A 20,407-nucleotide genomic window follows, 5' to 3' on the forward strand; every position below is an offset into this window, starting at 1 on the left:
AATAATAGAGGTGATAATGGGCATCCTTGTTTTACTCCTGATCTTATTGGGAAGGCTTCTAATTTATCCCCATTGCATATGATGTTTGTTGATGGTTTTAGGTATATACTTTTTATTATTTACCTTATGTTTTAATGTTAAAAAATCACTCAACTGCAAATATGAATAACAAGGAAATAGGTTTTGAGCAATGATACACGTATAACCCAGTGGAATTGCTTGTCAGCTTTGGGAAGAGGGAGGAGAGAGCAGGGGTAGGGGGATCATGAATCATGTAACCATGGAAAAATATTCTAAATAAAAATTAAAAAAAATTCTTGCCTTATGTCTAGAATCAATACTAAGAATTGGTACCAAGGCTGAAGAGTGGTAAGGGCTAGACAATTAGGGTTAAGTGATTTGCCCAGGATCACACTGCTAGGAAGAATCTGAGGGCATATTTGAATCCAGGACTGTAGCCCTGGCTCTATATCCACTAAGCCAACTAGCTGCCTGTAACACTTCATTTTCAAAGGGGGAGTCTGAGGCTTAGAAAAAAAAATAGTTATTTGCCCAAGGTCACACAGGTAGTAAGTAGTAAAATTAGGATTCAAAACCAGGTCTTCTGACTCTAGATTAAGGATTATTTTTTCCATTACAAAAATAATTCACATTTATACAGCACTTAAATTTTTAAAAAAGCAATTGTCATAACAAATCTGTGAAATAAATAAATGTCATCATTGCTTCCATTTTACAAATGAGCAAATGAGGTTTCTGAAGAGCTGTATTGTTCAACGTCACATAGTAAATGGGCGAGTTGGGATTCAGACTTAGTTCTCTCTATTCAAGTGCAGTATTCGTTCTCCTACAACACAGTCTTTCAGAAGAAATGTTATAAATAGATGCCAAATATTGTCATTCACATAATTCATCATTTGTCATGGTATAGGGACAATTAGTGGTAGTATCTATCTGATCTCTATACTTTGAAGAAAAATGTGCCTTAGGTGTCTTTGGGGAAAATATTATATATGCCCAGACACATTTAATTTGATAAAATCAAAGATTCATCTATCTTGGAAAAAGCCATTTTAGTAATCCAAGTTTAGCCATTTTTCTATCCAGTTTAGTAATTCAGGTGCCAGACTGGAGAAGCCCATTTTTATTTACCCTTACCATAGGCGTTTCTTTGTCAAACTATTGCTGCTTAGGTTTAGTTATAACAATACCTGTCTGTATGAAGTTTTAGGGTTTTCTTTCTTTTTTTTTTTTTAAAGATGTCTTATTTTCCCAATTACATGTAATAACAATTTTCAACACACAGCTTCCAAAATTGTAAGATCCAAATTGTCTCCCTCCCTTCCTTCCCTCCCCCCTCTCCAAGATGGTGGGCAATCCAACCTAGGTTATACATGTATTATCATGCAAAACATATTCCATATCGATCATTGTTGTAAGAGAATGATCATATAAAACCAAAACCACCAAATAAAACCATAAACAAACCAATGTGAAAAATAGTATGCTTTGATCTGCATCTGACTCCAGTAGTTTTTTCTGTAGGAGCAGATAGCATTCTTTGTCATGATTCCTTCAAAAGTTTTAGAGTTTTCAAAGTACTTCCTTCACAACTTCACAAAAAGGCATTTCAATGGATCCATACTCTTATCTCAATGAGTTGGAACATCTTCACATGTTACAGATGGAAACTCATCTATGCTATCTCATCCTCACCCTCAGTACCTTTATTTCCTTTAATAAAATTTCCAAAAAGGATCTATTCCATGTGCTAGAGTCTTCCCTCTAGGCCTATGTCGGCAAACCTATGACCCATGTGCCAGACCATGCCAGAGGGGGTTGCTCGCCTTCCCCTCTCCTTGTATGCCTGAGGACATTTCTCTTATCACCCACCCCTCTGCCCAGCAGCCCAATGGGAGCACTTCCTCCCTCCCATCTGGGGTAAGGCAATGGGGCTCATATGAGGCATGAGGGCTGCAGTTTGGGCATTGGTCTCTAAAAACCTCTAAAAGGTTTGCTATCACTGTGACCTAAGTCTTATAACAAAGTAGCACTGGTCATGGGCAGGTTCCAGTTACATGACTCCTTTTTTTGAACATATATGTATGTTGTGGATAATACAGGTAATACTATTTCTGACACATAGGACATTGTTAATAATAGGCTGCATATTTTTTATGCCCATCATGTATCTCTTATCACCCTCTGGATCATTCAATTTTTATTCTTTGGAGATAGAGTTCAATTTTTTGCAGCCATAAAGCATCACCAGAATAGAGTTAGAGTTTTGAATTGAACTTGTGGTTTTATTAGACAAGAAATTCTAAGGTGAGAAGTTCCTTCTACCAATGGAGGTTTAAAACTTTTCTATAAATTATAGTCTTACAGAATTACTCAATTTAAGTGACTTGCCCAGGATCACACAGCTGGTGTTTGTCAGAAATGGAACTTGAACTTCATCCTTCTTACTGACTCCAAGAATAACTAGGCAATAATATATCATGTTTCCTCTCATTACCAGGAGACTATAGATAGAAAAAGATGGAGTTTTGTATCAGAGAGTTGTTTAACATTACTGAAAGGGTTGCATAATTTCTCAAGTACAATCTAGTTCACTTTCTTCTTCCTCCTCACTTCTGGGATCATTTATGTATGTACATGTATATCTAAATTAATGGATGAACCCAGTAGACTCATTTTACATGCCATAATTTAAATAGAAGGAATTCTTCATCTTAGAAAAGATCAGTATCGGAAGTGACTCACTAAAGGCCTGAATTTCAAATGTTTCAAATATGGGTAAATATTGAATGACTGGGGAAAAATCATGAATAGTATCACTACCCCCAAAACAGTGTTCGGAGACATCAATACTACCAACTCATATGCCTATCTAATGTTTTTTAAATTTTCATGGGGATGACCTACAAATCCATTCATTCACAGTATCCTTACTAAAAACACGAGATAGTAAAAAACTTACAAAAGATTTTCCCCAGCTGATCACATCGTTAGTCACTCAGCTCCTAGGAAGTTATAAAGAATGTAATGTTTCACTGTATTTTTTTTGGTTAATGATAAAAGAGGACTTGACTTGGTAGGGCAAAATGTAGCTTTACAGGCCCTCTTTCAATAAGGAGCTTCTTTCATATATATTAAGATAATAAATAATACCTTAAGGGTTAAAGCCCCTAAGAAATCTTTGTTCTACAACACTCTGATCATTAATGTAAAATAATGCACAAAACAGGGAGGTGTGTGAACATTGGATGTGACTTTGCCATTGAGGATATCCTAGGCAGAGTCCAAAGAGAAGAAGGATATCATACGTAAGTGAAGTTCTCCAAATTTCCCTCTTGGTGGATACCTTTGAACAGATCATATCAAGACCAAATTATAGGAGCTCCCAAGTGAAACTCATGACTACTTGAAAGAAATGACTTAGGAAAAGAATGAAAATCTACGGTAGGATACCTAATACAAGAGCTACCATTATCTCCTAGTGAAACTCAGAAGTAAAAATGAGTTGCTCATAGTCATATAACTGAAGAATCAAAGTAGAATTTGAACCCATGTCTCTTGACTCAGCCCAGTACTCTTTCTACTACATTACCCTTCTACTCTGTTACTTTGACTGCACTCTCCCTATCTTTTTTGTTTGACATTTTACTTAATGTCTCCTTAGTTGAATGTAGTTAATTATATGTAAAACTCATCCCTTAGAGTATGACAGCTGCTTTGAAGAGAACATGCTCAAAACATACAAAAACTCAACTGGTCTCCTTCCAAGACATTTTTCTGAAGTCAGCATTTGTGAGTGAATGGGGCTTTCCATAATTACTCTAATTCCATAACCAATTTGGTGGGAGCACACATCTTCTCTGCCTTTGGGGATGGCTGACTAGTCCTTTTGAGCCTTATACCTGGTAGTCCTCTGCTGGCTTGCATTGTGCAATAGGATTGTGCTTTATTATCAAGCCTTGGTCTGCTACTCCCAGCATTCTCTGCCTGTGGTATCTCTATCTTGGGACCTACCTTTTCTTGTAATTCTGAAAGGGGCACAAATCACTTTCCAGGAAAAGGAGACAACCTCCTCTCAGGAAGTGACTAAGTCACTAACCAGACATTGCTCTGTGGCAATGTATGTCCACTCTACTCTCTCAAATCTAAATAAAAGAAATCTTAGATATAGCCATTAGTATGGTGTAGTCTGCTTTCATCAAATGAGATATTGTAAAGTACTTAGCACAGTTTCTGGTGCTACATAAATGCTTATTCCCCCCTCTCTAGTATACAATGAAGTTTTCACAGGTAGAAAAATTTCATGATATGCTGGGGATGGAGAACAAATTGAGGGTACTAGGAAAGTGGAATCATAATTACCTAGTTTTCAAAGCATCTTATCCATCCCTCCCACTCCCCTGCAATCACATTATAACACGGCTGCCAAATGATCTCAGAGGCTGGTATTGAGCTAAACAAATAACCCCCTCCTATATGTGTCATAACAAGTTATTCTTCAATTAAGAAAATTCAGAAAATGATACAAGGATCACCCTCCTAGACACACAAAGCTACACTGTTGAGTAAAGGATTAGAGTTGCCCAGGTGGCTGCCATTTGGAAAACCTAGATTTGTAGGGGGAATGACCTTGGGGTCCTTCTTACTGACCAAATTGAAGAAACCAAATCAAACACATATTTTCTTAACCTCAGTTGGCTGACCTGTATTTATTAGTTTAACAATGCATTCCATGTCACTGAGGTACAACGTTGGCTGGGGGCAGAGAAAGATGGAAGGGAAGGAAGGAGATTTTTTTCCCATTCTTGGTGGAAGGGACCACTTTCTAGAGGCAGCCTGAAATGATGAGAAGGCCTCAGAAGACCTGGGTTCTTGTCCTAGTTTTGTCACTTATTAAAGGTGTGACCTTTGGTGGACCTTCTGACTTTTCTAGAACTTGGTTTCCCCATCTACAAAATCAGAAGATTGGATTAGTTTATTTCTAAGGTCTCCTCCTCTAAAACTTGCAAATAGGGAAACTAAAATGTTTCATATCTTTCATGTCTCAGAGGATGTTGACTTTAAAATTCTCTTCATGACTGTACTTAAACCATAGGTTCAAGAGAATTTCCATTTAGGGACCATTCACATTCTACTTAATGGTCAATGCTCTGGGTGATACACAAAAAGAACACATTATAAAAATGATTCAAAGAAGGATTCTTTTATTTGGCTCATTCATATTCCCTACCCTACCTAAATGCTCACCAAAGATACCAATCAATTATGAACAATATTTCCTTGTACCACCTGAATTGGTCCTGGAAGCTTATAGAATTTTATTTTACACTGATTTTTCCATTGTATCATTGGATAACTCATTAAGCTGAATTAAGTGGTCATGGGCCATCTCATCACTTCAGAAGAGGGATAAATATACCATAGGTCTTTTCTCATAGTCCCCTACAACTGAATGCAAATGCTTAATAGTTCTAAGTAAGATTGGACAAGATGCCCCTACTCCCCATCCCTACTCCAGTAAATATTTTAAATATACCATAACTAATGCCTCATCATTCAGTTAATGTTGAATTGTATTCAGGGTCTCTGAACATCTGTTATGTTGGCTTGATCCAGGTGGTTTAGGAGTAAAGAAAACATAGTGATGGAAAATCAGAATCCATAAAAAAGGAACATTTCCACACAGTATGGAGAAGAGCCAACGATATAAGTTTGCAAATAGTCAAAGGCCTGAATGCTCTAGTCATAGCTGTACAAAACCTTGTTATTTTTTAAAACTATAATTTCAGGGGATGAAGTATTCTCATTGTCATTAGGTTATTAATATAATAGATGAATTGGTCTGGTGCCAGCTTCCTAACTGACTCCAATCCAATAAACATTTATTAAGGAATTATTTTGTGTAAGGTATCATGCTAGGTGCTAGGCATACAAAAAAAAAACCAAACAACAACAACAACAACAAATGAAAAAGCAGTCTATATCCAAAGGGTATATTCTATAACCCTCCTATTTTGATTGTTTTATTCCTTCTGGTTTCTTGATATCTGATTAGATAAAGCCTTCATTTGGATTCTGCCCACACTTCAAACAATCAAATAAAAGTAGTATATTGCTTAAGATTAGAATCATGTAAACAGAATTTTGGCTTCTCATAGTTTGACTGGCCATAATTTATGCCTTTTATTGTTCCAAATTTCTTTCCCCAAGAGGATAAATTAGAGCTGCCATGACTATAGGCCTATTTGACCAATCAATCAACCGATTTGACTGATTTATTTATTTATTTGCTGAATTGACTAGTGGTTTGTCTGACCTGAAAAAGGTGACTGGTCATTTTGGAGTCATGTATATTCAGTGGAAGTATCTGAAAAGCACCAAGCTTAACTAGCTCTTAATGATTCCCAGTCCTCCTTTCCAATACAGTATCACCAAGATATATTCAGAGGCAACACATTGAAGTGGATAGAGCAGTGGACTTGGAATTTGAACCCTACTTCTGAAACTCATTTTTGGCCAAATTATTTATTTTCTTTGGACCTTAGTTTCATCAGCTATAAAATGGAGATACTAATACTTGTTTGGTTACGTCATAGGATTGTTGTGAGGCTCAAAAGAGCTAATATACAAAAAGCATTGTAGTGTGATGGATTGGTCAGGGGATGCCTGATCAGTTGCACTCCCTTCTGCTGACTTGCTGAAATTATAGGATAATTATAAAAGATAGGGAGGAAGGAAGGAAAGGAGGGAAGAGAAAGAAATAAGGGAAGGAAGGAAAGAAAGGAGGGGAAGAAGGGGAGGAAGGAAAGTGAAGGCAAAAGGAAGGAAGGAAGGAAGGAACATTATTAGTCCCTGGTATTATGGTTAGTCATAATACTGATCAGAATTCTAAAGTCTTTCATAATCCATTTTTACAAATTGATGTTATAGTATAACTTGTTGTTGTAGTTCTGCTTTGTTTCTTAAGACCATTCTTGTTCCTGATTATGTTTTTATGCTACTTCTCTCACACAAGTCATCCTTGGTAACATGTGGTACTCTATTTACACATTCTGTGCCTCCTTACACTGAGCTATACTATAAAATTCCATGCTGGTGAACTTTAAATTTATGCTTCACCCCAGGGCAACATTCATGGGCTAGCCAACAGTGATCTTCCATTTCTGGAAGAACAGCTTCAATGGGCTCAAACATTCGACAATCCTCTCCTGCAAGTGCTTGTCGACAGTAATCAAAACAACTTGGAAGGAATTTGAGAGTCACTGTACACACACACAATTTCATGGTAACAGTACCGTGAAGGGAGAACAGATCTCTCTTACCTCCTTCGGTTTCATTCTTATCTGTCTTTTAAAATCAACTGATTCTTGGGAAGGGGTGGGGTGGCAGGGGTGGGGAATAAAACCAATTTTTAACATTTTATCAAGTACTATTTTCAGGATGTGCCTTGGATGTTTTAATTTGACCTGCAAATCTTATTTGGGCTGTGTGTCTCAATAGACACATGGGAATGTCAGGATGCCACCAGATGTCAACAAGCTACATGTCTTGAATTCTTATCACCATCTAAACACAATGAACTTGCTTTCTGACACATAGTTGAGAACCACTGTTCAAATGTTGACCTGCAAATGACTAGAGAACTTGGACAGCTGGAGTATCATATTTCAGGAAATAAATCCTTTGATAAGAGAAACAAGGCTACTAAATGCTCTGCTAAAAGTGACTTTAAGTGCTGGTTTTAAATAGGGGAATGGAATTGAACTCATCACTAATTTAAGACTCAGAAATGAGTTTTGAAGAGATGATCTTAGAATTTAGAGGACAGAAGCAATATTAAGTGTGCAGTCTGACTTCTAAAGGGGTCTTCCCCTCCCCTTCACATGGATGATGAATTCAAAGCTAGAAGCAATCTTAGCTATCATCTACTCCAACCTCTTTTACAGATGAGGCAACTGAGGCTCAGGGAGGAGTGCCTTGCCTGTGATCATATAGGTAGTAAATATCAAAGCATGTAGTGAAGTCCAGGCCACACAGACTTACAGAATTTCAGAGCTCCAAGAGAGCTCAACAATTATCCAGACCAACTCATACTTCTAAAACACATCCCACTTAAACACTATGGTCAGTCATCACACTGGTAAGTGTTTGCGTGAACACCTCTGCTGAAGAGAGTGCACTACTACTTCTCCTCTGGATAAAGCCCATTTCACTTTTGAATGCTCTAATGGTTAGGACACTTCTTCCTCCCAGAAATCAAATCTAAATTAACCCCTTTGCAGCTTCCACCCACATTACTCCTAGTTTCACCTCATGGGGACAAACAGAACAAGGCTAATCCCTCTTTCACATGAGAGCATTTTAAATAGTTGAAGATAGCTGTCACATCCCCACCGAGTCTTCTCTTCTCCAAGGTAAACATCTCCAGTTGTTTTAACTCCAAATCAAGTGTACCACGCAGGGATTTTTTCTGCCCACATCATTTGGATATGCTTCACTCTACCCTTTCCATCCTTACTTAATCCCCAAATTCCTCCACCGGGAATAAAATTCCAAAGGCTTTGTCACTGAAAGTAAGCTTCAGATTGATTGCTATTCTTTAATATAGATTATTATAGGAAGTAAATTTTTTTGCTTGGTGGTTTGTAATAGACTGAGTCTTCCTACTGAGCCCAGGCTAGAAATATAGTAGCCACTTATGGACCAATACCACTGCTGATCCACTGCTGATGGAAGTTTTGACCAACTTTGCTCCTGACCTGGGCCAGCTTGCCCCTCTTTAGACAGTGGAGGGACAGCTTGCTTTCAGCAGCTTATTATATCAGTATCCACACCCAACTTACATTAGCCCCACAGCAGCTCAGAACTCCCAAGCTCAAGTAATCCACAAACCTCAGTCTCAGTGATAGCACATATTATAGGCATATACCACCATGTCTGACAAATAAAAGTCAATAATCATAAGGTTATTAAACACTAGCAATTTGTAAATGCATATATACTGAATTTTCTAGGAACAAAGATCTCTAAATATATCATTATATAAGCACATAAGATCATAGAATCATAAATTTAGAGCTAAAAGAAAACTAGGATGTCACTGATTCCAAACTCTTCCTTTCACAGATGAGGAAATAGAACCACAGAGATTAAGTGACTTGCCAGTGTCATATTGTGAGTAAATGTCTCCGGCATGTTTGAATGGCGATCTTCCTGACTCCATATTCAATGTTATATCCACTATACTGCCTCTCTTCATATAATAAACTCTGGAATCTTCCTATAAGGTCCTCTGTAGGCAGGATCATATACAGGAAGTTTGCCTTTTGTGGCATCGCAGAAATAGTTACATCATACATCCAAATGTAAAAGATGCAGATCAGCCTGTCTTTCTATTAGTGTTGCTGGCTAAGCTGTATGTCAGGAACAGTTTCAGTGGGTTGGCATACTGTTGATTAACAACGTAGCCAGCCAAAGGCAAGGAATTCAGGAAGAATCCTTTTCCTTCCAAAGGTACAACCCAAGAAGGTAGCCTTGGGGAGTGATCTGAGGGTACCATTGAGTATCGTCCTTGCTTAAAAGAGGTCAGACCAATATTGGACAATACTGAACACTGACTACTCTTAGGGTCTCTATTGCCACTACATAAGTAACTGAGATGGGGCAGCTAGGTGGCTCAATGGATAGAGAGCTAGCCCTGGAGACAGAAGTCCTGGGTTCAAATCTGGCCTCAGATACTTCCTAGCTATGTGACCCTGGGCAAGTCATTTAACCTCAGTTGACTAGCTCTTAACCAGTCTTCTGCCTTGGAATAAATACTTAGTATCAGTTCTAAGGCAGAAGGTAAGAGTTTAACAAAAAAAGTAATTGGGTGGTAGGAAAAGTTACAACTAAGGTCTAGGCACTGATAAATGGAGAACATTTAATGTGACCTGTCCCCCCCACACCCCTTTTACAAATGAAAAACAACTGAGGCATAGAGGAACAAAGTTATTTCCCTGATGTCATACAGGTAGTAAGGTATAGAGTTAAGATTTGGGCTTAGAATTTTTCATTTCAAATTCAATGCCCTTTCCAGCACACAGTTTCACCTCTTCAGAGAAGTCACAAGTCATCTTTCATTGCCCTGTATCCAGAAGTCTGTTGTTAAATGTTTAACAACTAGTTTTCCAGAGAGATATATAGATATATAGTACATAGATGCACACATTTTAAAGCTTAATCTATATTTTTACACTTTTTAAACTCTTGCCTTCTGTCTTAGTATTTATTCTAAGGTTACCCATCTATCCCTACTTTTATACTTTCTTAAGACAATCAATTGATAGACAATCAATAAAACAACAAACCAAGCCCTGCTTTTTACTGATTACCAATCTCTAAGGTTTACATGCTCACATAGAAAATTTAACAATGGTCTTTCAAATGCTAGAGCTGCCTCTCACATCCCCCTGCTTGTGTCACAAGGCCATCAAAGTCTCAGCTCTTTAACAGCATGCCATCTTGAATTTCTAGTCGTCATTTTGGGGGTTCTTTTGAACATTTCTTGACATAGTAGAACTTTATTGGCAATTATGGATTTTCTATTTGTTAAATGCTTACTCATACTACTTTTCATATATTAAACTGGGTGTATAGTGTAAGGCCTTCACTATAACAAAGAAAAAACTCACTGGGTTTAGAGTCAAAAAAATCTATTTTTTAATCCTGGTTCTGACAGTCCATCACTAGTACATGACTATGAACCAATTACATGACACTTTGGGCTACAGTTTCTTTGCTTGTGAAAAGAGAGGGATGGACTAGATGATCTCTAAGGACCTTTCCTGCTCTCCATTTGTTCCTATAATCTTAAGAACTCTTTCAGGGACTTTAGGTACTTTTTACTAATTGTGAAGTCAGTGTGCCATAAGGAAATCTAAGGAATGTAAAAGATGAATGCAGTCTCTAGATGAGCATAAAATCCACTTGTGGTCAGGAGCCTGGATTTCTAGCTCTTATTACAAGCTGTGTGACTTTGGGAAAGTCACCTAACATCTTTGTTTCTTGGTTTTTTCTTTTGAAAAATGAAAACAATGATCCTTTACCTTCTAACTTTGTAGAGTCATTGGGAAAACTAAGGATAGCTGATATCCTCATGGAGCTGTCCAATTTACAAATGTGAGTCACAGCAGTACTTTGAGGTAAGTAATACAGGTAGCATTATCATGCCCATTTTATAGATGAGGAAGGACAGAGAAGTTAAAAGATCTATTGAAGGTAGACTAGCTAATAAAGGAGTAGAATCAGGATGTACACTCAGGTCTTCTGATTCCAAGGTCAGTGTGTTTTCCACAACACTTGTAGGCTGCTATACATATCCTGAAAAGTATTAAGCGCTTTATGTGTGTGTATATATTTGTCTGTAATTAAACATGCATGTTTCCTTATCTGTAAAATGTGCCCACTATACTACAGGGACTATACTACAGGGACTTCTTTGATAAAGCAAGTAGAGAATGTGACTGTGAAATGACATTAAGTCATTTATTAAGTCATTATTCTCTATAGTGTAGTCTTCTTTTATGGTCCCTTGATTTTTCTGGCTTAGTAGAAATAGTCCAGGCTTTCTCCTGCATTGAGAATCACATAAATCAGACAATTCTGACTTTTTTTGTGGGGAAAAGCTATTTTTATTTCCCCTGAAATGGGAGGTTAGGTGGAACAGAGGATACAGAGCCAGATCTAGAGTCAAGAAGATATTTACTAGCTATATGACCCTGGGCAAGTCACTTAATCTTACTTGCCTAGGTTTCTTACTCTGTAAAATGAGCAAGGGAAAGGAGCACTTCTTTCCTCTCCTCTCCTTTCTTCTCCTCTCTCTCTGTCTCTGTCTCTCTGTCCGTCTGTCTCTGTGTCTATCTGTCTCTGTCTGTCTGTCTGTCTGTCTCTCTCCCCCTCTCTCCCCTCTTTCCCTCCCCTATAACCAAAAAAAGAAAAGGGAAGGAAATGGCGAACCACTTCAGTATCTTTGTGAAAAAAAACTCCAAATGGGGTCAGGAAGAGTTGGACACCACTGAACAACAACAATAACCTTCTCTAGTGTGCTGGAGCCAGCTCAATTTGGTTCACAAGAACTTGTTAAATTTTCAGTGTGAGTATTTATCTCTCAGAAATCAGCAAATTCTATGAATCAGCTCAATTTAATATGATTTATTGTTTGCCTAGCCCCTTGTTGGTGAACATATGGCACACGTGCCAGAGAGGGCTGCTCCCTTCCCCCTCTCCACTGCACTTGAGGACATTTTTTCACACCACCCACCCCTCTGCTCAGCAGCCTAATGGGAGCACTTCCTTCCTCCCCTGTCTGGGGTAAGGGGGTGGCTCATATGCGGCATGAGGGTGCAGTTTAGATACTCAGTCTCTGAAAGGTTCACCATCACTAGCCTTAAGAAAGTTAGAGAGAAAATGTTAATGATGCAGATTAAATTTAATACTTTATTGTGGATACATTTTTTCCAGAGACACTTTTGTTAAACAATTACTAACCTACTCTTGGGTAACTATTTAATGAATTGATACAGGTATATGGACAGTGATACCCATTGTAAGAATGTATATTAATTTTCTTTTTTTTTAACACAAGGAATAATTGGTGACAGTTAATAGTTTATAATAAGAAGTAGAAAAATGAAAAGGTGAATATCACAAAAAATTAACACGCTTTCCCTCCCTCCCTTCCTCCCTTCCTTCCCTTCTCCTCTCCTCTCCTCTTCTTTCCTCTCCTCTCCTTTCTTCTCCTCTCTCTCTGTCTCTGTCTCTCTGTCTCTCTGTCTGTCTGTCTCTGTCTCTGTGTCTCTGACTGTCTGTCTGTCTGTCTCTCTCTCTCCCCCTCTCTCCCCTCTTTCCCTCCCCTGTAACCAAAAAAAAGTCTTTTTGGAGTCGTAGGTGGTGGGGAGAGGGAAGGAGAGTTCATGTCAGGGAGTTCAGGCAAAAACAATGAATCATTTCCTTGTCATCTTAAGTTTGAAATGTAACACGATAGCAGTAGAAAATAAAACAGCATGCATGTGAAATTCTAGAAGAACTGAAATTCTTTAGGAGGCAAGTGATACCAGCTTGATAAGTACTGTTTACTAAGAAAGCAAGGTCCCGCCAATTGTTAATGACCCAAGCCCGGTCTTCCCCCATGGCAAAGGGTCTTACCTGACTTCTGATCTGCACACTGCTTGTTGGGGTCAAGTATTTATGCTCTAAGTACCATGCTCTCTCCTGGAACACCAACTTGGTTCCATACAAAAGACAAAACTAAGAAGGGGAAAGAAAAATGTAACAAATATTAATAACTCAAGAAATATGAAGAACTTTTATAAGGGGCTAGAAGGGATGCTTACAACAGGGAATTCTTAAAAATACATGAAAGAAATCATGCTTTTCTAATAAATACTTTTCTAATAAATACTGGTCACAAAATGGGCATTCACTATACATTAATGTACAACAATCTCAAACTTATAACAGTCAAATATCTTTCCACCTCCTTTATTTCTTCCCCAAACATACCAAACAATAATATCTAAATGTAATCTCTACCAAACACAATTGTAATGGATCCTCATAAAAGACAGCTCTTCAAAATAGATCTTCTGGTATTTATATAATTTAGTGTCTAGGCAGCTTGGTGCAGGGCAGCAGTTCTTAAGCATTTTGGCCTTATGACCTCTTTAAACTCTTAAAAATTATTGAATTTTCCCTCAAAGAGCTTTTTGTTTATGTGAGTTATATCTAATGATATTTACTGTATTCAAATTTAAAACAGTATTATTCATTTGTATTTATGTTATATAATTTAAAAAGTATTATTATGATATTATGGATATTATAATTATCAAAGATCCCCTGAAAGGGTCTCAGGAACCCCCAAGTCCCTAAACCATTCTTAAAAAAACCATTGCTTTAATGGCTAGAGAACTGTCCTGGAAGCCACGAAGGTGTGGGTTCGTGTCCTTCCTCTGACATATCATGATAGTTGGACCTCCAACTAATTACTTTTCAATGTCTCAGATAACTCATTAAGAGTATAAATTGCAGAGTAAGAGCTAATTGATGAAAGAGTTTCCTTGCTGGTAGTTCCCCACACCAAAGAATTCATAGAACCAAAATTTTATTTTTATAAAATTAGGTAATTTATATAATTCTTCTAACATGATTTTTTTCTTATAAGATTCCTGAAACACAAATGAAATGACTGATAATATCTGGCAGCTTAATGAGGTCTGTAGCAGATAATTATCTTCAGGTTCCAAGAATTAAAATATGGTGTTTTTTCTCCCCAAAATGTTATTCAGTTACATGAACATGACACCTAGATATCACATCAAATGCTTATACTCTTCTACTGCTCATTAAGCTCAAAAATTGAGTTTATATGTATGTTGCAATGTAGTACTCTGAATCTTCTCCTGAAGAATGTAAGCTCTTTGAAGGCAGGGCATATTTTAGTTTTTAGGTTTTAGATTTAAGTTGAAAGGGACCTTGGAGGTCATCCAGTCCAAATCTCTCATCTTATAGATGAGAAAACTGAGGCTTAGGGAAGGATATTCAGCAACCTATCCAAGGTCATGGCATCCAGGTCACGAGGGGCAGAGCTGGAACTCAAATCCATGACCATTAGGTCCAAATCCAACTCTTCTGTTTTTGTACCACTCAGTGCTTACTACAGGGAGGAACTTGGTATCTCTTAAATTGATTTATCATTGGATTTTGTGAAAAGCTAAATTTTGGATGTATTTATTATTATCATTGTGAATAATTCTCAGATATCTAGAAACAGACTCAATTTGGTTTAGCAAGTAAGCCAATGAGAAGGATTATAACCCTAAATATGACCCCTCAGTGAACTTGGCAAACAAGTAAAAAAAGGCTCAGTTGGCTCTTCTGTAAAAAAAGTCACTTGTGTTAGTATGAGCCACAGAGTGAGTAGTAGAAATAACTGGTAAGAATTTTTGGAATGTACTATGCCCTGATGAGATATCACATAAAGGCTTAATCAGCCCAGTTAGCTTACTAGGCCTTGAGTGAATTCCATATTCCTTCAACACATTTTGGTTCTGCACCTGCTACGTGTATAACATTGTTCTAGGCAGTGTGAAAAACACAAAGATGTAGCAGGTCAATTGATTCTAGAGATAAATTTGAAGAAAAGTAGGAAGAGAAGTAAGAAAGAGCTTGACCGAGTTTCCCATAGACCCAGGGATTCATTTAAAAAAAAAGAATATATATATATATATATATATGATGGGGCAGCTAAGTAGCTCAGTGGGTTGAGAGCCAGGTCTAGAGATGGGAAGTTCTGGGTTCAAATTTGACCTTAGACATTTACTGTCACCCTGGGTAAGTCATTTAGCCCTGGTTGCTAGCTCTTTCTGATCTTCTACCTTGGAAACAATATAAGTATTATTTCTAAGGTGAAATGTGTTTTAAAATATTACACATATATGAATATTTAGATGTGTATATGCATGAACTTATATACATACATATGTGTGTATAGATGAGAGAGAGAGAGAGAGAGAGAGAGAGAGAGAGAGAGAGAGAGAGAGAGAGAAGATGTGGTGCAGTGGATAGAATTTTGTGCTTGGGGTCAGGAAGATTTATCTTCTTGAGTTCAAATCTGACCTAGACACTTACTAGTTATGTGACCCTGGGCCAGTCACTTAACCCAGTTTGCCTCAGTTTCTTCATTTGTCAAATGATCTGGAGAAGGAAATGGCAAACCACTCCAGTATCTCTGTCAAGACAGCTCCAAATGGAGTCACAAAGAGTTGGACATGATTGAAACAAGTGAACAATGATTACATTCATATATATGTGTATGTATATATGTATTTACATTTATGTGTATGTATAGCTTTCCCCTGTAATTTGTTATTGTAACTATGTTTTTCCCTAAAATGCTTTATAGTAATCTTTAAAAATCTCCTTAAAATGGTTGGCTCTATATTTTTAGGGAAGATGGGTAGAGAAAATCTCATTCCTTTCCCTGAAGGACCATCTTGCAAATTGGTAGTAGTTAGCTAACTGCTAGAAATCAGCAGGGGGCAATAGTGAACTGAATCCCTGAAAAAGAGTAGTAGTAATAGTAGTAGTAGTAGTAGTAGTAGTAGTAGTAGTAGTAGTAGTAGTAGTACTAGTAGTAGTAGTAGTAGTAGTAGTAGTGGTGGTGGTGGTGGTGGTGGTGGTGGTGGTGGTGGTGGTGGTGGTNAGTAGTAGTGGTGGTGGTGGTGGTGGTGGTGGTGGTGGTGGTGGTGGTGGTGGTGGTGGTATATGGATATTTTCTTGTTTCCAGTTTTCTAGAGCCTTTTTGGTTCTTTATGATTTCTCAAAGAATTGTCTATTGTGATTCTGCATTGATAATTACGTGTTATTTCAATACTATGTGATGAATTTACCTTAATTTGAAGACCTGACTTGTAGCCAGGCTCTCTTTTATTAGTTCCTTCATAATATTGGATACCAATTCTTTTTTTTTAACTCTTATCTTCTGTCTTGAATCAATACTCTGTATTGGTTCCAAGGCAGAAGAGTGGTAAGGGCTAGGGGCTAGGCATTGGGGGTTAAGCGACTTGCCCAGGGTCACACAACTAGGAAGTGTCTGAGGTCAGATATGAACACAGGACCTCCTGTTTCTGGGTCTGGCTCTCACTCCACTGAGCCACCCAGCTGCCCCCACATCAATTAATTCTTAAGAATTTGTTTTACCCTTTCTAATTTGTGGATCATTTTCAATGATGAAAAAGAAGGAAGAAAACTAAGATTTGAGTAGTTCTGCCTTCTCTCTGTTATCTATAAAAATTATTTCATCTTCCCTAAGCAGTGATCAACCTTAAAAAATGTTTTGCTTTTAAAAAATAAAACTTAGCTCATTCAAGGTTTTAGCCTTCCTGACACTGTTTTTAGAAGTTTTAACCATTTAAAAAAATTTTAGTTGTATGCTCCTTTTTCCATCTCTTATATATGATTACTTTAAAGCTGCCAAATCAGAGCACACACTGACTTCATTAAATACTTTTGACTTTTCTCCTCATTAGAATTACTAACAACTGTGGAATCAGAATTTATAATTTTATCACAATTGCTCATCTCTCTTCAGCCATGTTCCCATCATATCTGTCTTTTTCCAGAAGAAAAAAGCTTAAATGGATTTTTTAAAGTCTAGGATACATAGTTAACTATGTCTTGAGTTTTTTCATCATTGTTATGAATTCCAATATGACTAGATGTCTTTCATATAAAGTTTCTGTCAGTTTCTGTCAGTTCTTATATTGCTGTCTTATATTTCTGTCAGTTCTTATATTGCTGGTCATTTCCTTCCTTTTTTAATCAAGGGTCACCTCTGATCAGTAATATATTTACAAGCAATATTGCTTCAGCTTCTCCTTTTATCCCAACAACCCAAATGTTGTTCATCATACTGTCACCCTTAGGTTAGTAGATTTCTATTAAAAATATATTTTCTCCATGCCTTTGTACTTTACTTGTCCCCCATGCCTGAGATACCCTCTCATTTTCACCTCTACCTCTTAGAATCTATAGCTGCCTTCAAGGCTTAGCTCAAACACCAACTTTTTTTTTACATGAAGCCTTTCCTAATGCTCCTAGCAACTACTGTCCTTTCCAGTAAAATCACCTTGAATTTCTTTTGTACAAATTTATATATGTCTCCCTCAATATAATGAAAATTCCTTGAAGGCAAGGACTGTTTCATTTTCATTTTTGTATTCTCACCACCTAACACAGCACCTGACACATAGTAAGCATTTAATAAATGCTTGTTGATTGATTGGTCAGATTTAATTTCAGAATAACAATTTTCCTAGTTGACTTATAAAAGATGAAATTGTCTTCAAGCTATGTTAAATATTTATAAGGTACTCTGTTTTTAGCTGAACAGATTTTTAGTATATATTCACATTGCTGAAGTGTGAATCACTACTATAATTTGCCTTTGTGCTATTTTTTTGGAATCTACTTTAAGAAGGCATCATCCATATACTCTGACTGGCTAGGTAGTTTATAGCAGTCAATAAAACAACAAAAACGTGCATTTATTAAGCATCTATTTTATACTGGATGCTGAAGATATGAATACAAAGCAAGATAGTCCCCTGCCCTAACAATGTTGCATTTTATTGTGGAGATACATACATTCACAGATTAATAAATATAAGTTGCATATATATTTGTTTTATATTTATATCATGACTATTAAACTAATATCTGAATCACAGTTCTATATGTATATACATATACATATATATTCGGTAGAAAAGCTGAAAGGACTGCCTAAGTTGCTTGAAAACAATAAGTATTTTTAATCAAGGGTCATCTCTGATCAGTAATACATTTACAAGCAAAATTGCTTCAGCTTCTCCTTTTATCCCAACAATCCAAATGTTGTTCATCATACTGTCATCCTTAGGTTAGTAGATTTCTATTAAAAATATATTTTCTTAACACATGATGCTATTTCCCTAAATACACTCTGGAGAAGAAGTGCTAAACTGTGGAGGGGGGAAGGCACTAGGCATAGCTAATGGGTGAGAAATGAACAATAGACAATATTTAGGGCCATGCGCAGTTAACTGATAGGAATCAATAATTCTGGCATTGATATTATTAGGATCATAGATTTAGGGTTAGCAAAGAGACTTTATAGACTATCTCTCTATTCCAACCCCCTCATTTTATAGAAAAGGAAACTGAAACATAGAGAAGCCCAGTGATTTGTCCAGGATAAGATAGCTGGGAAGTGAAATCTGATGTGTACTCAGATTTTCTTGACCCTAAGGCCAGTATTCTATCCAGTTTGCCACTCAGCTTGCATAGACTAGAATTCATGCTACAGAGGAAGAACTGTGGAGGATGCATGGAGCAAAACACTTTTCCCTGCCACAGTATAACTTTCCCCATTGTGGTTTTGATATATCACAGGTCAGCATAAGAAATTAAATGGGAATTTTGGGGGGGAGTTTTGCAGAAGCTACAGTTGACATGCAAAGGCCAGCAGATGACACAGAAAAAGTTTAGAAACTCAGAAACTTAATGCAAAATTTCAACAAAGTACTGTAAACACCTCATAAAAGAAAAAAGAAAAAGAAAACGTTCAAATTTCTTCTCTGGCAAAATGGAGAGCCAAAATTTTTAGGTAGATTGTCCAGATCTCAGGAGTACTGAATCTCCAACACTCATAATGTGAAAGGGATCAGTGTATAAGGTGAGAACTTCATGACCAGAGAAGCAGTTCTGCTTTGGTAGTCCAAAGGTCCTAAGAAGACTATTCCTCTATATATGTATTCCCACATCATTCTTGTCTCTAATACACAGAGAGACACACACACACAGACACACACACACACAGACAAACACACACACACATGCTTTGGAAAAGAAAACCAGCTAGTGTGTCTGTAACCATATGTTCAGACTAATGATAGTACCTTAGAGATCACTCGGTTCATCCAGGAAACTAAGACCCAGAGAAATTCAATGACTTGTCCAAATTTACCAAGGTCATAGATGGCAGGGCTAAGATTCAAACCCAGATCCTCTGCATCCAAATTCAGAGCTCTTACAAATACCATGTTACTACATGCCTGAGCTGACATTTCTCCCTAGCCATCTGTAATTCTCCTAATCCCCCTTCACATTCCCTCCCTGCTTCTGGCATGTCTATGTCAGAGGCCAAGGGACCCTGACATACCCCTTTTACTAGATTGGTTTCCTTTCAACAGAATGTATTCCCTTCCATTGCTGCATTCTCATCAAGGCTCTCATCCCACCAAGCTTCAGTGATACCTAAGTAATTGTCTTTCCATCCATTATAGTGGAAATCCAAAGGACACATGGGAATAAGCCTGCTGGGACCAAAAACAGCATGAAGGAGGCTGCCTGCTGCTCTATACAGCCAGCGGGCTGTGTTTCTCTATGACCCTGAGCTACATAATAAAGAGAGAGATGTTGCAGAAGGACTAAAAGTTAGGTCTCTGGTGTCAGATAAGATGAACAAAGCTTATTAATGCCTGGTAATAACAGCATGATCAGAGGATCTTTCCCCCGCTAGCAACAACCCAATTCTCTCATCGTGATGAACTACTCTGCCTTTCAGCCTCAGAGTTCTGCCTCTCGGGAATAGCATTATTGCCTTGCAAAATTGATGGGCAATGGCGTTATCCCTTAGATTAAGGTATTTCTGTCACCATTAGCAAAATGTATTTGCTTTACAATTTCAAAGAATAATTCCGATAACAAGAAAGATAAAAAGAAAGAAAGAAAGAAAGAAAGAAAGAGAGAGAGAGAGAGAGAGAGAGAGAGAGAGAGAGAGAGAGAGAGAGAGAGAGGGAGGGAG

At 37.4% G+C, this 20,407-nt stretch overlaps 1 protein-coding gene across 1 annotated transcript in view; it reads right to left on the bottom strand.

The window, feature by feature from the left end:
* Positions 1 to 20,407, bottom strand: part of ACOXL (acyl-CoA oxidase like) — a 511,038-nt gene that overhangs the window by 39,256 nt on the left and 451,375 nt on the right. The window contains exon 16 of the mRNA XM_044659510.1: positions 13,207 to 13,308. Coding sequence (XP_044515445.1) covers positions 13,207 to 13,308 — 102 coding nt within the window. The remainder of the gene's footprint in view (positions 1 to 13,206; positions 13,309 to 20,407) is intronic.

This window comes from Gracilinanus agilis, chromosome 2, assembly GCF_016433145.1.
Source record: "Gracilinanus agilis isolate LMUSP501 chromosome 2, AgileGrace, whole genome shotgun sequence".
NCBI lineage: Eukaryota > Metazoa > Chordata > Mammalia > Didelphimorphia > Didelphidae > Gracilinanus > Gracilinanus agilis.